This window comes from Cynocephalus volans, chromosome 1, assembly GCF_027409185.1.
Source record: "Cynocephalus volans isolate mCynVol1 chromosome 1, mCynVol1.pri, whole genome shotgun sequence".
In the NCBI taxonomy this organism is placed as follows: Eukaryota; Metazoa; Chordata; class Mammalia; order Dermoptera; family Cynocephalidae; genus Cynocephalus; species Cynocephalus volans.
In genome coordinates this window covers 300,703,140-300,721,577 of record NC_084460.1, presented here as the reverse complement: position 1 = coordinate 300,721,577, position 18,438 = coordinate 300,703,140, and the positions used below count along the sequence as shown (strand labels likewise).

The window sequence follows — 18,438 nt, the reverse complement described above, 5'->3', positions numbered from 1 at the left end:
CAACTTTAACTGCGTCCTGCCAGTTTTGATATGTAGTTGGTTTAGTCTTTTAATTGGTTTAGTCCATTTACTTCAGTTATAACTATTGTTTGCACTTAAATCTATGATTGTACTATATCAATTCTAATTACCTATTCTAATTCCCTTTTCTTGCTGTTCTTTCTTTAGGTTTTTTTAGTGATGTATTTTTTCCTTTACTACCACTTGGGTAGTTCATCACTATTTTGCCATTCCTTTACCAATTACCCTCAGGATTACAACAACCATCTTTAATTTATCAAACTCTAAACTAAATTACTAATTTTGCCTATTCCTAGACAATGTAAAGCCCTTGGAATATTTTAACTCTAAATTTATATGCTGTTTTGACCTGTATTTAACTCTATTTATATTTAAAATTCTCAAGACATTGTTATTATTTTATATAGTCAGGATTTACTTATACACTCATGCTTTCCAGTGCTTTTTATTAATTTCTGCATGCGTGATCTTTTATCTGTGATGATTTTCTTTCATTATTTGCTCTAATGCAGATGTAATGATGATGACTTCTCTGAATTTTTATCTGACGTGATTTCACATTAATCTTTGAAGGTTATTTTTGTGAAGTGTAGAATTCTAGGTTTGTATTTATTTTCTTTTAGCACTTTGAAGATACCATTTCAGTGTCTCCTGACTTCCATTGTTAATCCCTAAAAATTAGCTGTAAATCCTATAGTTCCTTCTTTGGAGATAATCTTTTTTTTCTGGCTACTTTTAAGGTTTTTGCTTTGCTTTGGCCTTTTCAATTTTTGCTCTGCTGTGTTTAACTGTGGTTTCTTTTGTTTCCATTTATTCTATTTAGGGTTCATAGTTCTTAAATCTGTGTTTTTTAATACTTTTATGAATTCTTAGAACTGATTATTCTCAGACTTTATCTCAACAAATAATTCTGTTGCCCCAATCTCTCCATTCAGTCTGTCTGGGACTTAAGTTATGTCTGTGTTAGAACATTTTTCTGTATCCCCTAAGTTTCTTATGTTCTGTGTGTACATGGGTTTTTCTTTTGTTTCTCTCTGCTTTAGTATTGGTTTTTTCTTCTGATCTATCATCCACTTCAGTAATTTGCTCCTCACCTGCAAAATAATCTGGTGTTGAACTCGTCTATTGATTTGTAATTTATTTGATTTTCAGTTCTAGAATTTTCATCTGGCTCTCTTGTTCATAGTTTCCAAACAAATTTTTCAATCTTATTTTATCTGTGCACATCGCACAGTTATTTTAGAGTCAGCGAGGAATCATTATCTGGCGCTACAGCTAGGCTTTTCCTGTCTGTTGTTTCTTCTGACATTTTATCAAGGTGTATGTCTCCCCATAAGCCTGGATCTTTTAGGTTGCATGTCTGTCTTTGCATATGAAAAGCTGTAGAGGTGTGTGGGGTCTGGGATAGTGACACATCCCTTTCAAATGGATTTGGTTTTACCTCTTGTTGTTTACCAAGTTAAAACTCCTTAATCATCTAGTCAGGTTTTGAGCTTACTCTGAGTTGGGTTTCGGGCCCTCTGAGGGCTGGTTTCTTTCTGGCTATCCTTACTCATAAGGTGTAGCCCTTTGGGGTCCTGCCCAAAAACCCATAAAATTTATTAGGGTCCTTTCCTTTCCCTCCACAAACTCCAGTTTTTGTGGCCCTGCCTTGTCAGCTGTCTCCTCAAATCTGTAGAAGCTTTTGGAGAAAAGGCTGTCAGGCACATGGCCCGGCTCCCCGCGGCTCCCCTCTGGCCTGCTACTCCACACTGCCTTGGTTGCTCCCTGTGCCTTCAGGACTTTGATATTTTGTCCAGGTCTTCTAACCATTCCCAATAGGTTTAATTTAATTACCTACTTTGAATTACCTGATGCAAAAATCCTTGAAGCTATATGATTGAGAACAAAATGTGCTTGGAGTACTTCAATTCTTCTAACTTCTTTTCTTTATGCTGTTAACGTTCTTCATTGTGTCTGGAGTGAAAACATACTTGTTATTTTAGTTTAGGGATTTGCCTTTATGTAATTGTTAGATTGCGAAATTGACATTTTGCCTTTAATTAATCCTCATTAGATTTGAAGTGTTTCCAAATGGGAATTTTTTTTTTTTAATCTCTATGTTCTAAAAGGAATTAAGTAACTATCAAGTAAATTCAGTTTTTAAGTTTATTTTTAATGTAATGAATGTTACTATACCAAACTAATTCTGAATTCAAGTGGGATATAATTTAATCTATATTATGATGCTTGTATTATTTTGTACATTTTTATAAACATTTGCTATTTCAAAACATATTTTACCTAAGAGTGTATAGTTAATGTACTCTCAATTTTTGATTTATTTCTGTCTTTAACTATTTTAACGTTCTTAGTAATTGTTTTTATACATTAAATGAATACTTTTATAGTCATCAATTGTTGCAACATTTCACTCTTGAAATAATAAATATACTTTAAATGTTTTTTTACTTTAACTGATAGAATTTCAAGGCAGAAGGCACATGAGGAGAGTTTTTACTCCAAGTCGAGTCTAATTTTTATACCAGTATTTGAAAGTAAATACTAATTCTGAGTGATGTCCCTGGTTGCTCTCACACTGATTCGAAAAGGTGATGACCGCCCGCAGGGGAGATCATCCAGCCAGGGCAGCAGAAGGCCTAGAGGAGAAGTTAAGTTGTAGATTTGGTGCGTGCACAGGCCCTTGACCTTTGCGCGCTGTAGTGGCCCTGAGCACTCTCGCAGCACCCCCAGGGCCCACGTCAGTGCTCTCACTTCTAAGACTCTTTGGGTTGAGAACCTGGAGTTGAGGTCAGCCTTCCCACTCCCTGTGTTCAGAATCCAAATATCTTCGAGGCTCCGTGTAGAAAGCACTTCCCAGCAACAGCAACACACAGTCCTCGTGGGCACCCTGTGCGCGGCCCTGTGGCACACCCCCGGGTTGGCTCTCCTGCTCAGACCTCCGCCACACCTGCTCCTCTGAGGTTCACCTGGACCGCAGCATGTATCCTGCTTATTGATTTCTCCTCGGAGTAGGGAAAACAGTCGCTTATCAAAGGATTGATGTTTAAATTTTAAATATTAGTGAGTTGATTTGTGCCACAACTAACCAACAAAGAACAATTGCTATAAAGCAACTGAGTTTAAATTATTTCTCGTTTACCAGGATTTTAAGGCTCACAGAATATGAAAAGATTTGACTTCAGAAAACATTTTAGATCTGTTTACAAGTCAAAAACAATTTCTGCACTACATACCAAGTACCGTCCACCCTCAACTGGAGCCTTGGAATGTTCTCTGCTTCTCTCCAACTTCGTCAGAGGCGGCAACCCTGGTGGTTTTCACTTTGTGGATTTGGGTGGTCAGGTTTTATTATTAATAATAAACTGTGTACAGTTGGGTATTTGGCAAGCGTGTGTAGGCTTTGCAGCCCTCAGAGTGTGGTCTCATGGTGCGGGCGCAGGGCTGGCAGACCACTGTGGTGGACGCCACGCGGGGGCTCTTATGTAAGCGGGCCTAGGGGCCAGCACCCTCACCTATGAAGGAGACCGTTGTTTGTGCCAACTTACAAGCATCTGTAGGGCAAATGCAGATGCCGGTTAGCATCCCCAATGTTTAAGCATTCACAAATGCTGTGCAAAGCATCTGTTGTTTAGTTTCTCAGGGATTTTTTAAGAGGAACATTTTTACTGAATATTTAACAAAAAGTTTTGCTGTACTTGTAAACATTTGCAGGACTTTTAATTTTAAATCACAGTTTTATTTTTTAATACCAAATAATGCTGTTAATTTGATGGAACAGTGAATACTTGGAATTTGTGGCAGTTTTCATCACATTTAACATGAACACACTACCTTGCACCAATTAGGTTTTTATTTAGATGAACTATATTTGGGACTCTAAGATACACAGTCTTTTAACATAAATTCAAAAAAAAAATCCAAGAGAAGGCAAGACTTTCCTCCCTGAGCAGTGTGAACTAACACAGCTGCATTTTTTTCACTGTTATATACAAGCACAGCCCTGTTGGAAGTGAGGCGCGGTCACCTGAGGAGTGTCACTCACACTGCCTAAAAATGACGCAAAAGGTGGAGTTGAAAGACTGCACACCTGATCCTGAAAGTAAATATTTACCTGTTTGGGAAGCTGTGCCTTCCTCAGAGGCAAGCAGAGCTAAGGAAAAGGAGTGCGTCTCAGGCAGAAGCCACCCTGAAAATCTGTGGCAGATTCATGGGCAGAGTCGTCGTGTCAGGGCCCGTGCCCTCCTCAGCCTGCTGGGCCTCAGCCCCACCTGGCAGCCTGCCCTCCTGTCTGCTGTGCTCCGTGCAGATGGGCTTGTCTCTTCTCCATCCTGCAGCACTTTTATCCTTTGCCACGTCTTCAGTGCCTTCTCTGTCTCCCCACACCCTGTCTCCTAGTCACTTCTTTGTCTCCCTTGGCTGGAGCACTGTTGGCACCTAGTAAAGTCTATAAAAGTCTGTCCAGTGTATAGGTGATAAGTGAAGTAAAAAAAAAAAAATAATAAAGTAGAGAAGTTTGCTACCCACTTATTGAATGTGTTTTTTGATTCTAAAACTTTCATTTAAGTAGAGGAATCTATCTGTAGGTAGGTCTATAACCTGAAGTGGGGAAACAGGCTGGGGATGAATGTCAGCCTCTTTCATTTTGAAGTCTCTTTAGTAAAGTCCAGAGAACGAAAGAAGACTTCCTTTGTGCGTGAGAAGTCACGAATCCGTGGCAAGCGCCCCTCATGTTTATTGCCAGCCAGGCCTGCGCTGGGGCATGGGCTGTGACTGGTCATACCCAGCTCCCTGGGGAGGAGGGAGCTTGTGAGCCACTGGCTGGGAACCCCAGCTGACGGTGGCGTGGGGAGCCAGGTGGGCCCCGGCCTGTGACCAGGTCACCATTTGCAGCCAGGTGGGAGAGGGTTGGCTTCACAGACGCATCGTGGTGTGGGAACTGGAAAGTGGATCTGCGTCCAGAGCTGTCATCACATTGGGAGGCGAGCTCATGCCAGGGACATCTTGGGGGGCATCCCCATCCCCCTCCCACACTGAGGACTCTGGGTCTCATCCTGCTTCTTATCCCAGGCTCAGGAGCAGCAGGTTGGCAGGACGCTTGGTGGTCTCCATCGTCCCACCCCTCGGCCACTTCCCTGTGCGGTCAGCAGCACTGGGGAGTGCCTTGGACAACATGAGGGTGAAGGCAGAAAATGAAAGCTGCTCTCATCAGTTTTCCTTTCTTTCATCAGTAGAGTTAAGCTTATTCCATGTATTTAATGGCAAATTTGCATCTTTCCCTTTTCAAGTTTCTCTTCTGCGTCCTTTGCGCTCTCACCTCGGCCACCACCAGCGTCTTCCTCTCACCGCAGACATGGAGGCGCTCTGCATATTTGTCAGGTTGACTGTTTAGTTCATGTCTTGCATCTATTTTTCAAAGTAAGCAGCCTGTTGCTGCCAGTCTTTTGGGACTGTTGGAAGAATTTGAGCGTCTCCGTAAGCGTGTGATCTTGTGACAAGGCCCCTCACGGACAGAAAGATAATCAGGCTACACGTGTTTATAAGTGACATTCAAGTCTAAGGCTGGGCGCTGGGCAGTGGAGTGCGATGTCATAGACTTGGTGCTTGTTGTCCCCCAGGCGGGGATCTCCCATGTGCCCTCAGGGTCTTAAGCCAAGGTCGGGGCCTCTCTGCCTGGGGCTGGTGCTCATTGCAGTCACAACTTACATGACACAACACAATGGTTTTCAACAGCACGAGCTCGGCGACCCCACGCAAGCTGCTCTTCTTGAGCAATGAGGTTGTTTCCTCAGATCTGGAGACGGCCCCAAGAACAAAGCCTGTGTTTCATGAGAGACCCCCATACTCACGCTGGTGTCTGTGTAATTAACTGTCCTTATGTTTACTGCGTGATCTGGCTCGGGTCCCGCTGCAGCCGTGGTGGACCCTGTTTCCAAAGGAGCTTGTTGCTGGCTGACCCTTGCACCTTGACATAACTGCCGCAGGATTCTCCTGCTGAACCCAGAAGTATGGGTGACTAAACAAAAATTCCACTTGTTAGTGAGAACAGACGCACTCAGCGTGTGATAAAGGAAGCAAGGAAAAGATATTTCTTTAAGGGTACTAACAATTTGTTAGCAATTTCTCAAAATACTCATAGAGCCTCATACGCCAAAATCCATTTTAGGTACATTGGATTGAAACATGAAGAACTGAGTATTAGCAAATAACTCAGTGAATGAAAACCCAACACCAGAACAAGGGTTAAAGAAAAATGACTATTAAACCATTGAAAGGAAGATCAGTTCCACAGTTTCAGGGAAATAGAAGAAAATCACAAAGCAAAAGTTAGAATAGACTCCATAAAAACAAGCATTTGAACATCAGACTATCCAATAAGAGACTAGGGCAAACGTTTGTGCACGTGTAGAGCAGTGGAGAGGTGAGAACCAGGGCGTCAGTGCAGCCTCGTGACTGAACCTCCCTCACGTGAGACTCACCTGATGTTGCACATCCTCCATCGACAACCTGGGAACTAGAATACCTGCTTGCAGCTTTCATGCAGGGTTTAACCATGCCAGGGCTAGCATATAGTAGGTGATCGATAAACTTATTACCGTAAAATGCCATACAGCTCAAACAGATAAAAGTGAAAAACGTAGAAACACAGCACCGCCGCCACCACCAGACACACCACAGAGAGGCTCCTAATGAAAAATGAGCCAGGGTGTAAGGATATCACGAGAGAGAAACATAACCGTGTGCCTGGCAGTTCTCAAGGACACCTAACGGGAGCCAGCAGACCTTCTCCTTTCCGGCGGGAGTCCTGGTGGACAGGGCACCACCCTCTGGCACAAAGCAGTTACAGACATTTTGGAAAGCAATTTAGCAAGATGTTGCAAGAACTGTACCATCAAGAGTATGAGATGTAGTCATTCTGCTGCTCCCTCCTAAGCAAGTGATCTAATACAGACGACGTTTTCTGCCCATAAAGTTTACTGCCGCCTGTTCTAACAGCAGAAAAAGCCTCTGAGTCAGGAAAGGGTTTTGTCAGCTGCACTGCCCTCACCTCAGGAAGTGATTTTGGAACTGTTAAAAATGCTGTTTGAATACTGTACAATGCCAGGAAAAATTCGTATGCTGTCCTTAAGTGGAAGGATGGATACAGAAGTGCTGTGCGATCTGACGGTAGATCTGAGGGCAAAAGGCTAAATACTAAGGGGTCTTGTGTCCAGGCAGTGAGTTTGGGCATTTGGGGGTCTGTTTCTTAAAGTTGCCAGTTTTGTTAGTGGAGCTTTAAAAAACAATCACCACCACCACCACAAGAAAACCACAAAACACAATTTCGACTTCATTCCAACCTGGTGAAATCCGCTCTGCCTAAGAAAGTAGGCGTGGGGCCGGGGAGGCCAGAGCTCCCCTCGGATGCGGCTGGGGGCCCCGGCTGTTCTGTGTGTACTGTGCTTGCAGTCAGCCTGCCCGTGAAGCGGCTTTGTCCCTGCACCGTGGGCTGCTCATGGGATGCTTCTAATGGTACAGAACCTGCTCTCTCGGATTTTGCTTCTTTGCCATAGCAAGAATGAAACCAGCACGCTGCCAGTGCCTGATTCAGAGTGTGCTTTTATGTAAGAATAGTAAGGCTTCCTTCAGAAGTGGGTTTTGTGCTAGCTAACAATAAGTCTTTCTGGTGATTAAATCTGCTTTTAAAATAGAATGCAATATGTAAAAATCTTGATGGGAAGAAGACCTCTTGTTAAAACCCCTCCTGGCTTTCTCTCTACTTTGAGAAAGCCATGGTGCCTGCAGCATCCTGAAGGAGACTTGAAGGCTGGTCTCCCTCCCTTTCTTCCCTGTGTGTCCCCTTGTCCCCTCTCTGCTTCCATGGGGCAGAGCCACCCGTCACCTGCCGCTGTGCTCTCTCCCGCCAGGTGCCGTGGCCAGCACAGAAGTGAAGATGAAGCTGCAGGAGTTTGTCCTCAATAAAAAGAAGGCGCTGGCCCACCGGAGCCTGAACCACTGCATTTCCAGTGACCCTCGCTACTGGTACGGGTAAGTGGGGTGAGGGGACTGGTTTTCTCTCTCGGGGTCAGAGTACCACGTGACTTGTCCATAGGTCTGCATGGACCCAGTTCTTCACCTTCCAAGGCAGGGTGGGAGAAATCTGAAGCCCCCTCAGCACAGTAACAAACGTGGATACACCTGCAGTGCTCCAGTGGCTAACGCGGATGGCAGCATCGGAGCAGGGTTGTGGCCGTGTCCGAGAAGCTCCGCGACACTCTTGGCTACTGCCTACTCCTTGCTCTCGGCTACTGCCTACTCCTTGCTCTCGGCTTTTGTTGCTGTTTCAGCCACAGTAGGAGCCACTGAAACTGGAACTCTAGTTTGTCCATATACACCCACCAAATTTCTACCAATGTTTTTTGATTCTTAGGCAGGTCAATAAGGACCTGTGGTATTTTTTTCATCTTTACACTAAGAACCTCTGCAAAAGCCTACAAAATTAACAGAGACCACAAAAGAGCCTGTTCATGCTGAGAACTAGAGAAAGCTGACATGCCCATGCAAAAAAAAAAAAAGGCTTTAGACTTTTCCAGGATGATGCATGTGAGCAGAGGGTCTTTTCTCCAGGATCTAGTGTGGCCCACAGGAGCGGCCCTCAGCAGAGGCCCATTGGAGTGGAGCAGCAAAGTTATGTGGCTTTAGCAATTATCAGGGTAACAGATTTCTGTTTTGAAATGTAGCTTTCTGCTGCTCTCAAGCATCATTTTATTTCTAGAAGAAACCCGTAGGGCAGTTTTCATAAATCAAAATGTAATCAGTAATTTCACTGGGAAAAATTTAGGTGTTCTCGAGTCTCAAAACAGACAAATATTTGTACTAAAACACCACCAAATCCTGTTGGAATGACCCCATTTATTTCCACAGATGACCTCAGTTATCATAATATAATCTAAGAGACATTTCATTCTTATAAGAAGCTTTTCACCTGCTTCAGCTCTTCGTGGGTACTACACGTTGCAGGGATGCCTAAGCTATGCTCACAGCAGAGGATGCTTATAGTATTTATGTCATTCAACCAGTGACACACAAATTTGGGGTGGAGCAGGGGTTGAACCGACCATGTCAGAGGTCTTGGGGGACGGCCGCAGTGGCCTAGAGGAAGACACGGCAGCCGTGCCAGGTCCTCTGGGGATGGATGGGAGGTGGGACGGAGGGAAGGGGCTGGCTGGCATCCAGGCCATGGTGAGGGGCTTGTGGGGGAGGGGGGAGGATGGAGCCAGTGGGCTAGGGAAATGGGGCCACCTCCAGCCCTGGATACCTGAAGGGAAGGGGTGGTCTTGGTCAGCAGCAGGGCACTGAGGAACATGCTGAGAGGTTGAAAGTAGGGGAGGGGCTTCTGGGGGAGAGGAGAGACAGGGGAGTGCCTGGGGTGTCTGACCTGGATGTGGCCTGGTGGCCCTGGGTTGAGTGGAGCAGGGAGCCCTCTTCTCGGAGGCTGGAGGGGAAGTCAAGCAGGGCACAGGTTTACTTTCACTGGGCTTTCTTCTTTTGTCATGTTAGGGCCCTAAATCAAACCTCGCATGGTGAACCCTCATGTTCACGTACTGCTCGATGGCAAAAATGTGAGGAAACTGGGTCTTTATGGGAAAGAATTGAACCTTGACTCCAGCTTCACACTATACCCAGTGGTTAGCTCAAATGCCATAGACATGAGCATAAAAAAAAAACTAAACCAACGAAACATCTAGAAGAAAACAAGGAGAAACTTTTACAACCTTGCAGAGGGGAGGCAAAGATTTCGAGGACACCAGAATCACCAAGTATGACTAGAAACCTCAGACTTCATCAAAATGCAAAGCTTCTGCTCTTTATAAGGTATCATTAAGAAAATGAAAAGGCAGGCCTCAGGCTGGAAGGAAGCGTTCACATGCATGTGCCTGACACACCACTTGTATCCACAACATACAAAGGGCTCCTGCAACTCAATAATCAAAAGATAAGCAGCCCACTGGAAACACACAGGCAAAAGACTTGAACAGGTTGCTCACACAATAAGGTGTACAAATGGCCAGGAAGCATATAAAAAGGTGCTCAGCACCTCTGGTCATCAAGGATGTGCACACCCACTGGGAGGGGCTGCTAAAGTCAGGCCGGGCGTCGGGAGGCGTGGAGTGCCCGGGCTTCCACAGCTGCCAGTGGGAATGTAAGTGGCTTGATCACTTTGGGAAACAGTTTGGCGGTTTCTCATGAAGGTAAAGGTCCCCTACCCTGTGACCCAGCTTTGCTCCTTCTAGGTGTTTACCCAAGATAAGTGAGAGCGTGTCCACACAAAGGCTGTGTTCCGGTGTTCATGATCTCCAAAAAATGGAAACAGCCCAAGTGCCCACCAGCAGAGACAGTTAAACACTCTGGGTAGCTACAGGCACTAGAATACCACTCAGCCACAACAGGAGCGGACCACTGATGCCTATAGCAACCTGAGTGACTCCAGACACACTGTACTTAGGCAGAGGGCCACACAGAGAGCTTGTCCCTGGCAGCCCCATGGACATGAAGTTCAAAGAGTGCAAAACTCCACAGTGAGAGGAAGCAGATCAGGGGCCAGGGGACTAGAGAGGGCAGCCAGGGCCTGGCAGCTGTGGCGGAGACAGGACTGTGTCATGCCCTCACAGCGGCGATTGCAGGAGTGTGTGTGCGTGTCACAGCTTTCCACCACACAGTCACGGTATAAGACCATGCTGTCCCCTCTGGCTGCCACAAGCCACACGTGGCCACTGAGCCCTTGAATGAGGCTGGTCCAAATTGAGACATGCGGTAAACACAAAACACAGAACTTCAGACGCTCAGCGTGAGATAAAGTATTAGTCAATTTTATATTGATTACATGATGAAATGAGAATATTTTTGGTATTGGGTTAAATAGAATATGGAAGTTAATTTCACCTATTTCTTTTCATTTTAATGTGGCTACTACAAAATTTAAAATTTCACATGTAGCTCATCATATGTCTGCTGGGCTGTGCTAATGTACACAATGAAGAGTTTTATTTATTTGACCTCAGAGGTGTAAATCTGATGTCATGGGAAAGGCCAATTGTTGATAGAATTTAAGTGGCTGGATTTGTGTGAAGCTTTATCCTACAATCAAGGTAATGTTTAGAAAGAAAACAAAGAGGTATTTATTTTCCATCTTAGTACACAAGGACTGCCTTTAGATAAAGAGTCTGGGTCGGTCTTAGCACAGCTGCTGGCTGCTGTGTCCTCGTCCCCAGGCTGGTAAAGAACAGCTGAGAAAATGAAGAGAAGGAGCAGCCTGGCAGCTCCTGCCCTCGGGGGCGTGAGGGCGTGGGGGCGTGAGGGCGTGGCTGGTGTGAGCACAGGTTACTCTGTGTGCAGGGGTGTGTGTGAATTGTGTGAGAATAACATGGGGGGGTTGAGTGTGCAAGGATGTGGATGAGTGTTGGTATAGGTGTGACTGGGTGTGGGGTGTGGGTGTGAGTGTATGAGTGGAGGGTGTGAGTGGGGAGTGTGGGTGTGAGCACAGCCACGGATAGGGTTTTGTCCTGGCTCACCCTTCCGGTCCCTCTTGACTGGGGCATGGCGCTCAGGCCCTGGGTGTGGTGTGTCCAGAACTGGCCTGCATCTCCCTGGAGCGACCTCCCTTTCCTGGCATCTGGAGGAGGCAGTGCACAGGGGGAGGGGTCCCCTCCAAGGTGTGCAGTTTGGGGAAGCTGCTGTGGATGCACAGAGTGAGGCTGTGCACAGTACGAGGTTGCTCTTGAAGTCTCTGGATCCGTTTGAGGGACTGGGCCGGTCCAGCTGCAGCTTGGGGGCTCTCAGAGGACACAGACTCTGCTGAGGCATCAGGCCAGTGGTCAGGGCGGAGTTCCATGCGGGGGCCTCCTGTTTTAGCTTGTTTGAGGGGTTGACACAAAGGTGAGGATTTTAATACTGACAGCATCTCAAGAGATCAAAACAGTAAGAGAATGTCTATTAGATCTTAAAGGAAGTTAGCTTTTGCAACTTCTGACTTAACTGTAAACAATCCCTACTATTAATGTATAATAGCACAAACTGTTATATTTAGTTAAGTTGTGATATTTAAGTTACTTATTATATACGTAGTTATCTTGTTTTCTCACATGCTGCATGCGCAGGTCATTTCAGGTTTCTTAGAAAGTAGAAAGGAAGTGCAGAAAGGTCCAGATTATAATTTGGCAGTGAAGAAGTTTGGAGTCAGCCAAGAGCACGTTCGGCATAGGATGCGATCTGATAGTGCGATTTGGTAGAAAGGTAATGTTGCACTCAGGCTTTCTCATGAGAGGGTGAGAGAATGGGCCAGCTGAGGCCCAGGGTTGTCCTGGTAGAAGCAGAGGGAAGAGGAGGGCTCTGGCTGGGATGCAGCCAGTGCAGGTGCGGGTGTGCATGTCCCCAGCCCTGGCCGCACAAGCCAGTGTCCTCAGGACATTTGTGCTTCTGGCGGGACTGGGGCAGGGTGTGGCCTGAAATGGCTTTGTTTTCCCACCCTGTGGACCAGTCGGATTTGTCTGTGTGATACTTTCAGCTCATTCTTTGCTCTGGTGTGCTCTCAAATATTTAAATATACACCTGCACACATTGAACAGCTCCAGTTCTTAATTCAAATACATAGCTGCAGGTGCATGGATGTGGGTGCTGTGTATTCAAACAATCTAACAAATTCCAAATAAGTAAGTGGGCAAATTTGTTTCTAGTCATTAAGCAGATTACACACTTTCAAGACTCACAGAATTTATTAAGCTTTCAGCGTTTTGAGCAAGACTCAGCTGGCAGTGCCATGCGGAAAGGTTTGCTGATGGTCATCCCAGGTGGCGGCCAGCATCCCCCATCCTCCATGGAGCGCCTCCCCCCTGCCCCTCCCCTGCTCACCCTCCAGCAGCCTGCACCGTCCAGCCATTTTAAGGAGTCTGAGCAGTGCCTGGCTGTCTATAAGATCAAATCCTTGGCTGTCACAGATCAGCTCGCGGGCCATAGGGTGTTGGTTGCAGCCTACCTGTGCCCCCCATGCAAGGGAAATGACTAGGGTGATTTCTGTTCTGGTGGAGGCACAGATGAGCATGGGTGTTTTCTGCTGAAGGGACGTCCCTATGGGCTGCTGTTCTCAGGGAGGCAGAGAGCCCCAGACTCACCAGTGCTTGTTCTAACATTCCCGCCCCATCTTGGCTGCCTGCAGCCCTCACCTGTGATCTCTCAAACCTGTAGCCCACCTGTCTTCCTCTGCCCCACACCCTGAGGACAGGCTCTCTGTGTGGCTGATGGTGACCTTGGTCATCAGAGGACAGACCAGTGTGGGGTCATCGAAGAAGAGTTGGACCGGGTAGAGAAGGGGCCACCAGGACCAGCAGCCAGAGGTGCTGCCATCCCCACCGCCCATGCACACAGCAACATGTGGGGTAGGACGTGGCTCCACTGGCTCGCTCACTTGTCCAGGGTTTGTTTTGTTTAATTTCACCTGCCCCCCGGGAACAGGCGAGTATGTCTAGGTGGCTGGCAGCTGAGGTGGGGCTGAAGTTCAAAGGCAGGGCCATTGTGAGGACTGTAGCTGGCTTGGGTGTGCGCGGGGTGGTGCCCTAACTGGCTAAACTGCCTGTCTCTGCCCTTCTCCAGGAAAACGCAGCACAGCTCCCTTGACCAGAGCTCTCCGCCCCAGAGCGGGGTGTCGGCGTCCTACAACCACCCGGTCCTGGGAATGTACGACACCAAAGATGACTTCCCCCTGAGGAAGACAGGTCAGTTCCCAGGGTGCTGGGGGGGGAGGGTTCGCACCAGCCCCCACCCCCATGTCCACACACACAGAGAAGGAGTCATCTGCGGATTTTAGAAATATTTGCTTTTTTATTAGAGCATCATCTTGAAAAGATATCCCAAAGGATTCACTTATGATTCGTACTGAAAGAAATGAACCTCATGATGTACACCTACTTTTTAAAACTCAAATGCATTTTTAAAATACGCGAAGTTTAGTTTTCTCTTGGTGGCGTGCTGTACTTTGCTATACTCCAAATCGTCCCCTCAGTGGTGACAGGGATAAAGCAGCTCCTGCTGAGTGTGTCACGTTCTTTCAGCAAGTGAGGGAGTGTGTGGCCTCAGTGCCAGCTCTGGGCGGTGCCAGGCAGTGGAGGCTGTCAGGGGTCCCAGAATAGGAGGGAAATCTTCATCAGAAATTCCTTGTGTCCTTCAGGGGACATCCCAGGTGGGCCCACAGTGACATGCGACAGTTCTTTATAAACCAGATGGAGACAGGCATGTAGACACAGCAGGGTGCCTGGACCATTCTGGAAGCAAAAAGGGGGTACCTAGGTCAGTGTGTGATGAGAGCCAAGATGTCTTTGGACTTTTTCAGGGTGATGGTTTAAGTGGGGCAGTGGCTTTTGGGTAGGATCAGGGAGGCTGCGGACAGTGCATTGTGGGCAGGAGGGGCAGGGCTGGAGAGGAGGGTGCCTCCCGGAGGCTCTGCCCCAAAGGAGGCAAGGACCTGAGCTGCAGAGGCTGCTGGGCAGGGTAGGGTGGGAAATTCCGAGGCGCCCTCCTTAATGGGGTGTGTTTTAGTCCATTTGTGTTGCTATAACAGAAATACCTGAGACTGGGAATTTATAAAGTACAGAGGTTTATTTGGCTTACGATTGATTCTGGGACAGCTGCATCTGGCACAGGCCTCAGGCTGCTTCTATTCATGGTGGAAAGTGGCAGGCAGCCGTAGCCGGTAGGTACAAGCAGATCATATGGCTAAAGGAAGCAAGAGAGAAGGTGGGGAGATGGCAGGGTCTTTTAAACAACCAGCTCTCATTAATGAAAACTCACTCATTGATCCCCCCGCCCCCAGGGAGAGCATTAATCCATTCATGAGGGATCCGCCCCCATGACTCAGTCAGTTTCCAGCACTGCCACATTGGGAATCAAATTTCCACATGAGTTTTGGAGGGGACAACACATCCAAACTCCATCAGGATGGCTCTGAGAAATGAGGTCTGAAGGGTGCAGGTTTTTCTTACTGTAGACAAATTCTGTGTCATCTAAAGGTTTTTCTCTGTCCGGGCGGAAGTACATTAAAGCAGTGAATCCACGACAGCATCTTCACTAAGCACTGAGGCGCTGTAGGGAGTGTGGAGGCTGATCTGCTGCCCCACCCTAGGGACAGAAGACATGGGGCAGACCTCTGCAGCATCTCTCAGTAAGCAGAGCTGTGTCCCGGAGAGGATTTGCAGTGCACTAGGGGGCAAAACTGGAATCAAGAGTTGGGAGTGGAAAGGAGGGGCAATTTAGCTCAGCTGAAGTAAGAGTCGACGAGAATTGGAGGTGCGTGGGGTGCGGTGGGCGTGTCAGGCCGGCTGTTCCCTGGTGGGGTGGGCCTTATCACGACAGCGGGCTCCCTGGTGCTTGGCTAGGACTGGGACGTTAGGGGTTTGGCAGAGCCTGTCGGACTTGGAGGCACAAGGATCCTGCAAATGTGGGCAGGTTTTAATTTCGACCATAAACCCTTTATTGGTAAAAGTGAGTGTGTAGCTGCTGTCCTTTTCTGTCTAAATGGTCTCAGCATGTCGTTCCCACTCTTCAGTTTACTGAGAATGGTCTTGGGTTTCACCTAGAAAGAGTCCAAAATCTCAACAGAAAGAACTGGTTCAGATGTCAGTATTTTTTCCAGAAGGACGGGACAAATCTGTGGGCCGATTCTCGTAAATTGCCCTCCATGTCCCCTTTCTGAGGACAGTTGCTCTTGTTAATCACGGTCAGTCAACAAAACCAGAGTCCACAGAGAGTGAGGGGCCTTGTGCTAGGAGAGAGACGCAGGGATGAGGAGGCAGAGAACGTGCCTGCCCCGAGAACCCTGGCCGTGGAGCAGGGAGGGTGGGAGGTCATGGACTTCGCAGTCCAACCACTTCGGGCTGACCTTTGCTCGCTCATCTCATAGCTCTGTGTGCCCTGTGACAACTTCCTGAACTCCTGGCCCCAGTTTTCTCATCGGTAAAGTAGGTATAACCATACCCACATCCTCACAGCCATGGGGACTTGGTGGGAGGACCCAGGCTCGCACCCAGCAGGCAGTTTCCTCTCATCGTGGCTGTGAACTGTGAGACCCACAGCTCCAGCACAGTGCCTGCAGGAGCAAGTGGAGGTGACAACCTGGCCACCAAGCGGGGAGATTGGCCCCTGCACAAGAATGTGCGAAAACACCCCATTTGACTCCTCCTCACGGAGGTACCCAGGAAATGACAGTGCACACCACCTGTCCCATCTGGCCCTAAAGCCCCACCCTAGTGGCTTCACGCACCCTCCATCCGTGATGGAACATCAGGGGTGGAGGTGGTTGGGGACTGCTGGCTCTGGTTCCTCCCCCTCTCCCAAACGAACAAAGTCAGCACTGCCTAGGGATCGGCCTCCTGTTCTAAGGAACAGAACCCAGCTGGAATGACCTGCAGCAAAGGTTTGTAGAAGACTGAAGATGGGAGACAGGAAACTGACTTGTCCTGCCCTCCACTGTCCATCAGAGCAGCGTGGCCTGCAGTCTCTGCCCCGCTCTGCACCATCGGCTTCCTGTGCTGTGTTGTGCTTCTCTGGGCACCATTGGAAACAGAATCTCCAACACCTTGTGTTTTGCTCTTGACCTTGTGATACAGTACCACCCCAGCCCCTGCTTCCAGAAAGCTGGAGAGAGAATTGTCTTCTCTCACTTTGAGAAGTGTTATTTAGAATACACAGTGCTCCAGAAGAACTTAATTAAGATTTGATTGCATCATCAATTTTTTAAAAAGGCATCACTAGCACATTAATAATGTAAGGGTTTCAGAGAAAATGTTTAAACCACTTAAGAGAATGGTGTGTAGCTAGGTGCCCTGTGTCGCCCTGGACAAATCTACTCTCAAACGCTTGACGTTGCTAATTCCAAGTGATTTACATCCATGCATTTCTGTAAGAAATGTGTGCATTTCTGTAATGCAAAAGACTTCATTAAATGAAATTTTAGTTATGAAGTACCTTGAATGAATTAATGATTGTGATATACACTTAAATAATGACCCATTTTGACTTTACACTAATTTATAGTGACCTTGTGCATGATTTAACCATCTCTCAACCTTTAGAGGCTGGTTATGTGATATGTGAACATGCACTCAGCCACTCTTGCTAGTTTCTTCAATACTGCATTTTCTGTACAGCCTCTCGTGTGCTCTGTGGATGATAGTTCACGTCTGTACTGGCTCAAGTGTCTTACTTCCCTCGTGAAAAAAAAGTCACAACTCATGTTGTGAGCTTTTGATATTCAGGGAATGGAGGTTGCCCCAGCCTGTGGAGCCTGCCCAGCTCCTTTACTTATACCCTGTGATTTGGGGGAAGCTCTTGGTGTTATCAGTACCGCACTCTCCCGAGTGAGCTACGGGCCGGCCCTGGGGGAAGCTCTTGAACCTCTCTACGCCTCAGTTTTGCCATCTGTACAATGTACCTGTAAACCAGCCCTCTCCTGGGGCTGTTCTGAGAAGTCAGTGAGTTGATGTTTGCAGAGTACTTGGAGTAGGACCCTATCAGGGTAGGCCTCTGTTCCTGTTTTCCTAAGCTGCTAGGACTCTCCTGATCCTTTCCCCACCCAATGACCTTTTCTGCCAGCTTTAGCATCCCTCAGCTCCTTCCTCCAGTGCCCACAACTCAGCTGGGAACAGGCAGGAACCACTCAACTCCACTTAGGGAAAGACCACATGAAAATAAACACCAACATTTGTAGCCAAATGTCTGGCCAGCAAGGCATGTCCTGCTCTGCAGGTTTTCAGGGCTCATCTCTTAGCTTCTGGCTTGCCGTCACCACCTGAGCACCACCCCCCAGGAGCTCAGAACTAGATAGACTCTTCTAAATCTGAGCTCCAGAGTCAGAATCCTTGGCCCAAGGCCCAGCTCTGACTTCCTGTTAGAGATCCCCCTTTCCCGGGAGATTGATAGCAGGGGTATCTTCATTTCAGAGGCCTCCACCTCCCACCATCATTGGGCCTGGGGTCCCAGGTGAGGTGGAGCCCATCCCTTCCCACTGTTCCTGGGCAGCCTCAAGGACTACCCAAACTTTGGGTTTCTGAAGCCTCTCTAAAGATGCTAAATGTATATATTTATATGTAGTCACAGAGGATAAGACATACCAGGGATTTGCTTGCATCACTGGTATGTGCACCCGTTGACTGGATCCTTCCTGCAGCTTGCTGGATATCAAATGGCTTAACCAGAACTTCATTTAAACAAAACATTCAATTCCATATTCATACTGAAGAACAGATACTTCTCCACTTTCGAAAGCAAAGTGAGCTTTGTCATTTTGAAGATATGTAAGGATTTTATTTTTCTCCCAGAGCATCTTTATCTTGATCTTCTTAACGATATCAGCTGCCATGGATTTTTTTTATAGACTCCTAAATTTTCCTC

At 47.2% G+C, this 18,438-nt stretch overlaps 1 protein-coding gene across 11 annotated transcripts in view; it reads left to right on the top strand.

Moving 5' to 3' along the window:
- The window catches only part of HDAC4 (histone deacetylase 4), a 308,256-nt gene that overhangs the window by 197,531 nt on the left and 92,287 nt on the right, over positions 1–18,438 (top strand). For all 11 annotated transcript variants that reach the window (XM_063099194.1, XM_063099201.1, XM_063099228.1 and 8 more), the window contains 2 exons: positions 7,929–8,049; positions 13,648–13,769. In XM_063099194.1, the coding sequence (XP_062955264.1) occupies positions 7,929–8,049; positions 13,648–13,769 (243 nt within the window). The remainder of the gene's footprint in view (positions 1–7,928; positions 8,050–13,647; positions 13,770–18,438) is intronic.